Genomic DNA, 13204 nt, shown 5'->3' with positions numbered 1-13204 from the left:
AGGTGCCTTCTGTCTTATTCTATTTGTCCGCATGGTTAGAACTGAACCAATGGCTTTGTCCCAATCTGTGGGAGGGGAGGAAGTGAAGGGCAAGTGACACAGAAGCTATTATCACTTCTGTTCACATCTCATTGGCCACAATTAGTCACATGACTATACTGCAGGCTACGCTGCGGAACAACTCTAGCTAGATGGCCATGCGCTCTCACACTCTTGACTAGCGCTTTTATGTCAAAGGGAGAAAAGAAAAAATAGTGAGTGAAATCAGAAGTCTCAGCCACGTTCAATATGTTCAATGAAGTGAGGGTTGTGTTTCCGTTTTACAGCTGAGTAAACTGAAGCTCAGAGAGAGAGGTGGCATTAATGTCAGATCCTAAACCCCTAAGTTAGGACTCTCAGTTCAGAGCTCTATGCAGCCTTCAATAACCATGCTTACGATTTTTTCAGAATTACCTTAAGATCTCTTTGGGAGGCAGACTATGCACTAATTACAAGGATGGGCTTTGGAGTCAGACAGATTTGGGTTTCAGTCCCAGTGCCAGCGTATTATAGCTTTGTGACCTAGGGCAAGTCATTTGCTTAAAACTTTTAAAGCCTCTGTTTTTTTTTCATCTGTAAATGGAGAGAGTAATATTGACTTTAGGGTTGTTAGGGAGGGAAAGTGAGTTCATGTACATAAATCACCTACCAACATGCCTGACGCATAGAAAGTGTCCGGTAGGTTGAAGCTGCGCTGCTACTGTTGTTGCTGTCAGCGGTGGTTTAGGTCCTGTGAGGACCTGGTCCCCGGTCAGCATGAAAGGGTGGGGCTCCCCCCTCCCCCCACTGCTGAGCTGCATACAGGCAGGTAGTGGGGCAGAGCAATCCTTATCTCCCAGCTGGGCATGGCCTGTTTAACCACGGCCCCGCCCCACGGAGCCCCCAGCCTGAAGCACGGAGAAGGAGAATGGAAGAAGTCCAGGGGACATTGCCAGGAGACTGCTGTTTCCCCACTTAATTTAATTTCACTGTGGCCCAGACTGTCTCTGATCTGCAATTTGCTCTTTCATTCTGTTGTAAAACAAATATTTAGTGGCACGTCCAGCCCTGTGCGATTTCTGAGTGAGCTCTGTGGGGCCTGCCCTCCCTGCTGTCAAAGTCCAGCTGTGAGAAATGTCCGCCTGGGCTCCTATGACCCCTCACCCCCAGCCCCGGGCCCCAGTGCCATGTCCCTAGAAGGACTCACGGTCTACTCCTTTTTAGGTGAAACTTGTGGGACTTGGGGAACGTGTTGCCCTTAAATGTATTTGCTCTTTTGAGGGCTTCCACAAAGATCAGTTCAAGGGTTTCTAAATACTCCAGCTGCTCTTCAAGTTTGTTGTTTGGCCTCGTCAATGGGCGCTTGTGCTCTTTCTACGTAGGAGCATTTGTGCAGGAGGAAATGTTGGCATTCATAAATTCCATTCGGTTTCTCTGTTTAGTTTTTGATTTTACAAAGAGCCCAACTTTAATGCATGGAGTCGTGGACTTTCTCTTTCCACCCACGGCTCCTCTATCGTCTCTATTGTAAGCTATGCATGTATTATAAGTATTTAAAATTGTACTTAGGCTTTGAAAGTATCTGACTCGCTGGGCCAATTCCCTGTTGCCTTGTGTTGTAAATTAGAAGGCTGGGGAAAAAATAAGGCTGCATCAGCAGAAATGAAAGTAAAGTTTAGGAGCAGTTTCAGGCTACAGAGCTAAGAGGGAGGGCAGATGGAACAATCAATCTTGTGGGGTCCACTGTAGCAAGAGCGACTTAGTAATTAATGAAAACACTGATCAGAAGGTGGAATGGCTCTTGGTTTATAAAGTTACTGTAGAATGCAACTGGCTGCCCAGCTTCTATAATCAGCATAGATCTATAGACCCAGGATAAAGAAGATAAAATAAGAGAGATTGAGAAAAAAACCATTTGCCCCATCATGCTAATGCTAAGCTCCTTTATCCTTCTGACACTGTATTTTATTGGTAATTATATTGGTAAGTTTGTATTATAAAACTAGGACAAAGAAACTTATAGATCGTCATGTTGCTTCAAAACTTGGTTGAGATATTCTGTACCTGGGGTGTGGTTATCCTATAGTGTTAAATCTATTTTAGTAACTTGCAATACATCTAAATGGTGGGGAATTTCAGATAGTATTTACCTCTCCAAAAATAAATACAGGAATACAGGGTACGGGAAAAGTAGGTTTACAGTTGTGAGTACGCAAAACACAGAGTTTATACTTGTATTATTATTTATTAACTAGAGGCCCAGTGCACAAATTCATGCCCGGGTGTGGTCCCTCGGCCTGGCTGGCGATCAAGGCTGGCCAGGGGGAGGGACCGTGGGAGGTTGACTGGCATGGGAAGTTGGCTGTGGGAGAGCACTGATCACCAGGGGGCAGCTCCTGCGTTGAACGTCTGCCCCATGGTGGTCAGTGTGCATCATAACAACTGGTCGTTCGGTCAACCGGGTGTAAAGGTCACTTAGGCTTTTATATATATAGATTATTGTATTATTTATCAACCGGGTGTAAAGGTCACTTAGGCTTTTATATATAGAGAGATTATTGTATTATTTCCTATATGAACAACTGCAAACCTACTTTTGCCCCACCCTGTATGTTTCTTCCTAACTATCTTACACGATTGTTAATGAGAATTTGGGTGCTTTGATAAACCCTTTCCCACCTGGATGGAATTTTCTGATTTCCAGACTGGCACTGGTTGCTACAGGAACCAGATGGCATTGCAGTAGTTAGATTACTGTGTGCCCATGGGTTCTGACAGTCATGCCACCTCAGTCATAAATGTCTCCGCTCTTCCATTCTTCTCGAAACATCAATCTGCACACAAATCCATCACAGAGTAAATGTTCTCATTAAACTAATGGGAAGGCTGTAGCCTGTCTGTCTTCTAGAGACTGTCCCATCATGTTAAACTTTACTATCATGATCATCGAGATCAGACAAGGAGGGTAAACTTGATTCAAGCCATTTTAGTTTGTCATGCCTTTTGGTAAAGAGAAACGATGTGTAGCTGCAAAAGAAATCTTGCCTGTTTGCTCAGACGTTTCATCTGCTTGGTGTCCTTCATAGATCTCTTAAAAATCACCAACTTGAGAATCAAGTTTGTGAAACTACATACTTTGGGAGATAACCTTTTGGATTCCAGAATGGAAATCCGGGAGAAGTACTACTATGCAGTTTATGATATGGTGGTTCGAGGAAATTGCTTCTGCTACGGCCATGCCAGCGAATGTGCCCCCGTGGATGGAGTCGACGAAGAGGTGGAAGGAATGGTAAGCAAATGCTCCGTGCGGCTTTCTGCTTACACAGGTGAATCTGAAGAAAATGGAAGCTGGACTTCCCATGAGCCTTTCACGTTTTCTCGGCATTTTATTTTTCCAGACTTACAATGAGGCCTTTGCAGCGTAGTTGATTTTCCCTTTGCTGACTTTCTTGGACTTTGAGGACGTGAGGACTGCTCATAGACACTGCATTCATTTTTGGAGATTGTTGCTGCGGGCTGATACTACAGTAGATACTTTAATCAGCAAATATTAAAACGTTCTCTAAATTACAATACACCTTCCTTTACTTTAGGGGAGGTTAAAATCACAAGCATTCCAGTCTTCATGCTAGAAGGCAGAAATTGATCCCTGTCCAAAGAGACTGGAAATTTGAACCTAGAACCACAGAATATCATTTAGGAATTAAATAGACTTTGTTTCTTTATATCTTCTAGTTTCATCCTTTTCCCCTGTGTTCTTAAATCATGTACTTTCCAAAATTGGGGATTTGGGTGGTTTGCAAAATGGATTAAGATAGAGTGTTTTACCAATTTTCTAAGTACAATGATAATTCTTGTAGACCCATATGATGTTAAAGCCAGACAGGATTTATTAAACCAACCATCCTTATTAGAAGAGCCCGGGCATTGAGTTTGCCAGAGGGCCCTACATAAGTATGTGACAGATGGAGATTCAAACCGAGTCTGCCCCAGGGTTCCTTCCTCTGCACCGCGGGCCTGCCTTCCTGATGAAGGCTGGGCCTTGACGGCTTGCTGTTTGCCTTCTCAAGGCTTATTAGTCCCATCGAAGAAGGTGCAGGATTGAGTGCACTTCACCGTCTAAAACTTGTCTTCCCTTCACTCTCGTGAGAAGTTGTTGCATAAAGTTGACTTTTTAACGGAGCCTAGAGGGAGGACTTATCCTAATCTTGTTGCGACATCAGTGAACCCTGTCAAGATTATATTTACTTTCGCTGTAGCCTTTTGGGTGTGTAGCTAATGTCTTGCAGTCATGTCACTGTCATGCATCTCACAATGCATTGGACTGTTTGTTCAGAAACTGTAGAGTCCTGTGGTATGTACTTTGGAGCTATTTTTCAGCCTCTGTGAAACCACCTTGTAATGACATGATATTAGTCTTCTGCTAACTGCATTCCTGTCAAAGTGGGTGCAGGGTGGACCTGTCTGTCCTGTTCCCGAATTCCATTCTGCAGAGACTAGTGTTAAGGTGAGATGCCCGCATACATGCCGTTTGGTAGGCTGGGAGAACTTATGGTTTATGTGCCACAGGGGCTTAAGTGTGCCTTGCAATGACACAATGCAAAATAGTGCATCATGGGCCCTCATAAAGCAAAATAATGTGTATGTTTTTTCTCAGTTTTTATATTTCCTTTCTTAAAGGGAAAAAAAATGTAAAAGGAAGAATGTAAATGTAAAATAATTGGTTGAAAAAAATTTAAGTGCTGTGCCAGAAGTAAAAAAACAAAACAAGCAAACAAATATCTTTCATATGGCATAAGTGGCAAAATTTGCAGTAATGTGAGTTGTTCCCAAGTGGTGTGTATAATTTAATTCTCCATTATAACTTTTGTTGATTTCTATCTTAATACATTTTTTTAACTCATAAGTAACTAGTTTTTTGGTTTTTAAAATATTCTTAAGTTACTATTTTCCTTCATCTGGGTTTTTTCCATTGATACTTTAACAAAATATGTATTGAGTTTCCATTATATAGTAGGAACAGTTCCTAGAGATGAGTGCTATAGCCATCAGCAAAATAGATGGAACTCACCGTGGGGAGGAATCAAATAAAAACAAACCCGCACTGTGGTGCACTAGAGCTTAGAAGTGGTATGAAAAGGAGTTTATATTTTCCATTGATCGTGGAAAAATCTAGCCATTGGCATACCTCTTACTCTGCTCTTTCCTGTTTTTACAACTTTCAAGGTTCATGGCCACTGCATGTGCAGGCATAATACCAAGGGCTTGAACTGTGAACTGTGCATGGACTTCTACCATGATTTACCATGGAGACCAGCCGAAGGTCGGAACAGCCATGCCTGTAAAAGTAAGTCTCAGCCAGAGGGACATTTTGAGTCAATTCAGACACCAGTTTCCATCTTTTGGTAAGAGAGAAGGTGATAGTACACTATTTTGGAAAAAAAAAAAAAAAAGTTACTACCCTTTTCCCAGCTTTACCCTGATACTCTTAGGAGACCAATATTCACCCAGTTAAATTAATAAATTACTATTTACTGAGCAGCACCTAGGTGTTTAGCAAATTCAGTAGAAGACGAAGATGTTGTCCCTGACATTGTACCTGTTTTGGAGGCAAGATGCCCAGGAGAGAAAAATGAAAGAAAAGTATGGCCTGGTAGAGGATTAAGGTTGGGCTATGGAGTAGGATGTTTGGCCTTGTTTCTTTGCCAGCCCAGCGGCAGCCTCTGGTTTCCTTCCACCCATCCATCCCCGTGGGATTCTCTGGGCAGAGGTGTTTGCACACCACCACCCTTCTAACCCCACACACAGTGATTCCCATATACTGTCCTCCCCTCCGGAGCGTGTCTGCCTCTGCCCCCACTGAGAAGGGCTGTTCTAGAAGTTCAGAAAGCAGTTCGGGCTGGAGTGGTCCAGGTTTTGTTAGTAATACACCCCAGCTGTCCCTGGGTGAATGGTTAAGAGTGTTTAGATCAGTGGTTCTCAACCTTGGCTGCACATTTAGAATCACCTGGGAATCTTTTTAAAATCCTGATTTCTGGGGCTCATCCTCCGGAAAGAAATTCTGTTTCTTTGTTTTGGGGTGGGGCCACAACATTAGTAAAAAAGAAACAGAATTTCCGGAGGATGAGGCCCAGAAATCAGGATTTTAAAAAGATTCCCAGGTGATTCTAATGTGCAGCCAAGGTTGAGAACCACTGGTTTAGATTACAAGAAGAAGGGGAGGGGAGAAGGTGGGAGGGAGTTAAGATAAGGAGAACAACATTTAGCACAAGGCCCCAGGGACATCTGGTGACCGCCACAGCATCTAGGCTGGGAAATGATTCGAAGGTTTTATTCAATGTATCAAGGGCAACATTCAGACATCAGCGGATAAGACACATTCTCTGTCTCCAGGACATGTTGTGTGACGGGGAGAGATGAGGCTAGAACAGTGATGGCGAACCTTTTGAGCTCGGCATGTCAGCATTTTGAAAAACCCTAACTTAACTCTGGTGCCGTGTCGCATATAGAAATTTTTTGATATTTGCAACCATAGTAAAACAAAGACTTATCTTTTTGATATTTATTTTATATATTTAAATGCCATTTAACAAAGAAAAATCAACCAAAAAAATGAGTTCGCGTGTCACCTCTGACACGTGTGTCATAGGTTCGCCATCACTGGGCTAGAATGTAAAGCCCCGTGAGGGCCACGCTGAGTTAAGCTTCAGTGTGAGATGATAAGAGGGATCCAGGTGGATTGTTGACCGTGAGAGTGCGAAGATGATGATGAAAGCTGGCTTGGACCAGGATGACTGCCGAGTAGGCTAGAGGAGGAACAGACTGCCCTGAAGCCGGCTAGATGGCTGCTCAGCAGACCTCAGTTCTCACTAAGGAGCCTGGCCTGGTGAGGGGGTGGGGGTGGGGAGGAAGGGAATCAGGCCTTCAGACCATGTTCCTCAAAGCTGGCAGCCCGCGCAGGCTGTGCCAGGAACACGTTGCCTAGAAAATCCTCTGGGGCGATTGACGTCTTCCCATCCCACCCCGAGCGGGACCCAAAGGGGTCCTCCGGGCAGTGACAGCCTTCCTGCCAAGAAGCCCCCACGGGGACTTCCCCCCAAAGGTTTTCAACGTTTTGTAGCCCATTGTCTTCCAAGGAGGGCAGGTTGTTGAGTTTCTTTCCTAAAGTCCACACTTCGAAGGTTCCAGCTTGACGCGGGATTTCAGGTGACGCATCGGTGGGTATGTCCTTTCCACCACGGTGCCTTCTGGCTCGTTGCTGTTTTGCCTGAACTTCATCCCTAGTTTCCACAGTGAGCTTCCTTCCTGCCACCCCCACCCTCCATTGGTCAACAGACTTCAAAAGGCTTTACTTGACGTTGGTCTTGTCGCACAGAGTGTAACTGCAACGAACACTCCAGCTCATGCCACTTTGACATGGCAGTCTTCTTGGCCACTGGGAACATCAGTGGAGGCGTGTGTGACGACTGTCAGCACAACACAATGGGGCGCAGCTGTGAGCAGTGCAAACCCTTTTACTATCAGCACCCGGAGAGAGACGTCCGAGATCCTAACTTCTGTGAACGTAAGTGGGGACAGGCCACGGGGTGGGGCCTGTCGGACTCGGTTTGAACAGTGTGGTAGTCACCATCCTTCTGTAGGAACTCATCGTATGGGCATTAGACTCAGCCTTATTTGATCTGCTGCATAGGATGCCGGGAGTGGAATTTACTTGGTAGTAAAGTAAAGCCTTCTTTAGTCTATTTTTGTGACATTTGAAGGACAAGGGGAATACATGTACTTATACAAACACACGTTGTGTAACCTGGTGCTTTTCGTTCTTGCTAGAATGTACCTGTGACCCAGCTGGCTCTCAGAATGAGGGAATCTGTGACAGTTACACGGATTTTTCTGCTGGGCTCATTGCTGGTCAGTGTCGGTGCAAATTATACGTGGAAGGAGAACATTGTGATATTTGCAAAGAAGGCTTCTATGGCTTAAGTGCCGAAGATCCATTTGGTTGCAAATGTAAGTACATTCGTTTAAAAGTTTGGGAGTTCTCATGTGTGCATAAGTCCCAGACTCCTTTGCAATTCTAAATCCAGACTCCTGCTTCGGACTCGCTTGGCTTATGTTTCTTTACTTCGTTTTATCTTCAATAAAGCTTGTGCTTGCAATCCTCTGGGAACAATCCCTGGCGCGAATCCTTGTGACTCTGAGAGTGGTTACTGCTACTGTAAGCGTCTGGTGACAGGACAGCATTGTGACCAGTGTGTGGTAGGTAAAGCCTCATTGCATTGGGTGGGTAGCTTGTGAATATGACATGTTTTAAAAGGGAACGCTTTTCCCTATTGTAGATTCTGTCATCACCCTTGTATGTAAATGTTACATGAGTAGATACTTCACAAAAGAGGAATTACTAAGGAATAAATTTTTTTCAATCCTCACCTGAGGAACATCAATGTGAGAGAGACACATCAACTACGAAGGAATAATTTTGACAAGCTGTTCACCATCACTCTCAGAATTGTAAAAGAAAACCTCAGTGAAATGCCATTTTTACAGACAAAATTAATACAAGTTTCAAAAAATGGGAATGCTGACTAACGCAGACAAAATGAAGGGCTGGTACGCATATGCATATGCTGCTGATAGAAATGCAAATTGGCTATAATTTTTGAAAATTTGGAGCTAAGTATCAGTAGCCTGTAGAAATGCACATATTCTTTGACCCAGTAATCACACTTCTGGGTATTGATCCTAAAGAAAGAATCAGAAAATTGGACAAAGAGGGATTCACCAGAGGACTCATAGTATCTTTAAGATTATTTTTCAATTACAGTTAACATACAATATTATATTCATTTCAGGTGTATAACATAGTGATTAGATATTATGTATCTAATGAAATGATCACCCAATAAATCATTGCATCTTTCCTTAATCACAGCAAAAAACTTAGAAGCAACAGTGGGGGGAAATAGTTAAATAAATTTGGGGGCTTTCATACAGTGTGATATTTGGTTGCCACTGAAAATAACAGCAACATGAGGAAATGCTTATGGTGGTATAAAAATAAAACAAAACCAAACCTCATGATATGAGTGGTATCTTGACTATGTAGAAAACAATTCATCAAGGAAAACAAAATCTGGCAGGAAATATACCCAAAAGTTCATCATCCTGAATTCCAGGTGGAATAATTATGAGAGTAATTTTTAAAAATTATCCTATATCTCTTACAACATTTTTGTGATTGCTTTTATAATTTGGGAGAGGAAATACTACTGAACCCAAACTACATGATCACTACATATGCATATTGCATATATCCTAGCATATTCTTAAAGTAAATTTCTGGAAGTCTGATTTAAATGGTGAGCCCGGTTTTTATCTGCTCATTAGGAAACATGCATATGTTGAGGCATAAGAGCGCTTTACCCCCCTATGGAGTCTGTCCCATTTCTTTCCATCTCCAGTGGTTCCAGGACTCTGGGATGGCCTCACCTTTCAGTTGTGAAAATAGTCCTTGCTTTTTAGGCTATGTTTCCACATAAACAAATCCTTGAAAAACTTTCTTTATGGAGTTTATGACAGACTGACTTAAGAAAAATTTAAAGGCCTGCCAAACATTTGCCAAAACTCTCTTACTGCCAGAGTGATTCTATTGAAGAAAATTGGCATCTTTGCTACCTTCTCATGGTGATTGGCTATTTGCAGGGCAAAGAAACTACTCTGATCTGGGGTTATCGTGCGATTATGTGTAACCCTCTCTGACCCCTGTGACCTGCAGCCTGGGTGTCCTTATTTCAGAATACGTGTACTCCTTTCTTTTGTAGACTTTCTTCTTTCCCGGTGCAAATGAACGCTTGGCGGAACAGCCAAAACACGCCATAACTTGTTTCTTGCTGAGTCTATTGTGTAATTACAGGAACCCACCTTTAGATGTCTAATCTTTTGTTCTGCAGCCAGAGCATTGGGGCTTGAGCAACGATTTGGATGGATGTCGACCTTGTGACTGTGACTTTGGGGGAGCCTTGAACAGTAGGTGAGTGGGGCTTTACTTACACGCTCGTACTCAGTCACCCAGGGAAGCCCTCCTGATCCCTAGGAGGAGTGACATCCATTCTCTGAAGGAGATATTCAAGAGTGTGTTCACCTTTGGTTTGAATGCCTCATCATTACTTTTCCCTGTGGTCTCAATGCTTTCAAAGACTTATTCGTTCCAAGAGTTAGCTTTGAAACCTTATAGTATGTTTATGTTTCTTGGTTTGAATAGTGTTGATGTTCCTTATTTTTGTGTTTTCTCTTTACAGTATTTTTTAAATTATGGAAACAGTGTACTCCCATCTATACTAATAAAAGGGTAATGTGATTAGACTGGATAAACTGGATGTCTTCCAGACGTCCTTCCGGACAAAGCCACAGTGGCAGAGGCAGAGGTGGTTAGGGGCGATCAGGCTGGCAGGGGAGCAAGTTAGGGGCGATCATGTAGGCAGGCAGGCGAGCGGTTAGGAGCCAGCGGTCCCAGATTGTGAGAGGGTTGTCCGACTGCAGGTTTAGGCCCGATCCCGCGAGGATATCTGCAGGATCGGGCCTAAACCAGCAGTCGGACATCCCCCAAGTGGTCCCGAATTGGAGAGGGTGCAGGCTGGGCTGAGGGACACCCCCCCACCCCCGGAATGAATTTCATGCACCGGGCCTCTAGTAGTTCCAAAATATTCAAACAATTCTGACAGCTATCCTGCCCTTCCTCTCTGCAAGTTCCATTACCTAGTAGTGCCACTGTTAACAGTTTCTTGTATTTCTGTAGACATCGATAATAGTGCTCAGAATATGTGTTAAAAATTACAATTTCTTTCTTCTCGTTTCTTTTAAAATAACATGTTAGGTTTTATTTTTTAAAAGAGACAAGTACAAAGAAAAAAAGCCCATGGTTTCCCACTTCATGTTACTGACATTTTTTTGAAAATCAAAATAATAGATGTTATGTACACAATTGCACAACTTGCTTTTTTATCTAGAGATCTTTTTTCATATCAGCATGTGTTCATCTACCCCATCATGTGAAAGTGCGATGATTTATTTACTTCCAGTCTTTTTGCTTTTTAAATATGTTTCAGTGAATATCCTTGTAGATATATTTTGATGAATGTAGATATAGCCATAGATTAGGTTCCTAATGATGGAACTTCGAAGTCAATGTGGATGTACATTTTTTATTTTAATAGAATGTCAGGTTGTTCTGCAGACAGATTGTGCTGATTTATATTTCTACAAACCAGTTACAAACGTACCCTTTTCTCTATTCCCACCAGCAGTTGGCATCATCATTTTATTTTTCACCAATCCATAAGATGAAAAATGAACTCCCATTTTGATTTATGTAAAGAACCATTTCATTTTATTTTATTTTATTCAGCTTCCAAGCCTATTAATGAAAATGACATGTAATACCTTTTAGTTACTTAAATACATTGGTATTCCTTGAATAGAGGAGACATGAAGCTCTACCAGAAATTAATCATAATACACATTTGGCAAGATGTTGCATTTCTGGGCGTTTAATTAACCACCTTGGAGTCGAAGAGAGTTTTGGTCTACGTTGGTTACAGGATCAGATTCAGAACATCTGGTAAAGATAGGGTGAGTGGCTGCTGAGAGAACAGGCAGATGTTTCCTTGGCCCTGAACTTTCCCAGAGAGAACATGCTGAATTCATTGAGCAAGCTTTATGTACTCATAAATTGACTCTTTTACAAGATTATTTCTCAACACCATGGAAGTCTGCTGGGAGGGAATGGGAGTCCAGGCAGCAAGAGCGTGTTCTGTTTGGCCTCTGTATTTGGGTCTGTCCTATTCCAGAACGCGGAGCAAACCCAGCACAGCGTGCATGTAGCCCTCTGGAACTCCAGTACTGAATGTCTATTCTTCGAAAACCTCCAGAGGGGAGGAAGCGAGGATAATTCCATAAAAGCTGGAAAGAAAGACCAACTACTTGCCTGCTTATGGAACCACTTCTCTGGCTTTCCTTTGTGACTCCCAGAACACGCACTGATTCCTTTAGTGACTTATTCCTCAATTCCGAACTGTCATCACACCTCCAACTCTCCTCGAGTAGGTGAAAACAGCATCCATAATTTTCCAAATTATGTCATAAACTCAGGAATGTCCTATGTTCCTTTACCCTAAATGGTTTCTATTACTTCCACTCCCTTCCTCTTTTTCTCTATTGTACACACGTTTCCTGTCTCTGAATCCACCCATACACAACCCCTGAGCTGCCCCTCCTGTCTCCTGCAAAAAAAAAATGTATACTAGTGAAAACCAGAATGTGCTAATCAAGAGAGTTTGTGAAGCAGATGTTTTAGTGAAAATTTTAAGGCAGGAGATTTGATCTCTGTAACATGATTGATGAGACACTCTATCTTTTGGCATGAGTGATGGGAAAAAGAACCTTTCGCGTTGCCTCTAGTCCTGTGCCTCTGCAGTATTTTGTCAAGATCCTTTCCCAAGTTGGCCCCCAGAGGACTTTCTCTAGGACCCCCATGGGAGTGGTTGAGGCCCAGTGTTCTGAAGCACCGGTTCCACTTGGAGAATGCTTGGGGCATAGCAGATTCTCAGGAAATACTTGCTAAATGAATGGTTTATTGCAACCACTCATCAGTATCTTCTCTCTGATAATATTCCTTTACCTCACCTTGGAAGCATAGTAGGTATTGATTAAATGTCGATTGACTTAAAGAATTTGAGAAACAAAATATTTTTAAAATATAAAAACTACATATGTGCCCCTGAGAAGAAGGCAGTCTCTAAATGTTATCCCAAACATGCCTTAGTTACTTTGGCCAGGGACTGAACTAAGTGTAAAAATCATGTGAAGCGGAAAAACTTTTTAAATGTTTTGTAGAATGAGCCAAATGGATTCTTGGAGAACAGTAAAAGCTTAGTAATCCGGGTCTATTATGTTGACAGCTCATCTGGACTTTTGAATATTTTTAAGCAGTAAGACCTAATTAATGTGAATAATATAACGTAAGCCAGGTTAACGAAGTTTTGTCTACCAGATAACCTGCTTTAATCGATAAATAAGAATGGTTGCTAGGTAAATACTACTTATAAATGCTTTAAAAAAAACTTTTAAAAATGTAAACACCTTTGTATCATTCCTCAAAATCATTTCATCAATTAATTTATGACTGATATCT

The 13204-nt window shown here is 42.4% G+C and overlaps 1 protein-coding gene across 1 annotated transcript in view; it reads left to right on the top strand.

The window, feature by feature from the left end:
• The window catches only part of LAMB1 (laminin, beta 1), a 71252-nt gene that overhangs the window by 15774 nt on the left and 42274 nt on the right, over positions 1 to 13204 (top strand). The window contains exons 7-12 of the mRNA XM_005858466.2: positions 3105 to 3307; positions 5245 to 5365; positions 7394 to 7582; positions 7846 to 8025; positions 8162 to 8274; positions 9966 to 10045. Coding sequence (XP_005858528.2) covers positions 3105 to 3307; positions 5245 to 5365; positions 7394 to 7582; positions 7846 to 8025; positions 8162 to 8274; positions 9966 to 10045 — 886 coding nt within the window. The remainder of the gene's footprint in view (positions 1 to 3104; positions 3308 to 5244; positions 5366 to 7393; positions 7583 to 7845; positions 8026 to 8161; positions 8275 to 9965; positions 10046 to 13204) is intronic.

This window comes from Myotis brandtii, unplaced genomic scaffold, assembly GCF_000412655.1.
Source record: "Myotis brandtii unplaced genomic scaffold, ASM41265v1 scaffold1186, whole genome shotgun sequence".
In the NCBI taxonomy this organism is placed as follows: domain Eukaryota; kingdom Metazoa; phylum Chordata; class Mammalia; order Chiroptera; family Vespertilionidae; genus Myotis; species Myotis brandtii.
Note: the sequence above shows the minus strand (reverse complement) of the source record. Positions and strands in the feature narration are given on the sequence as shown.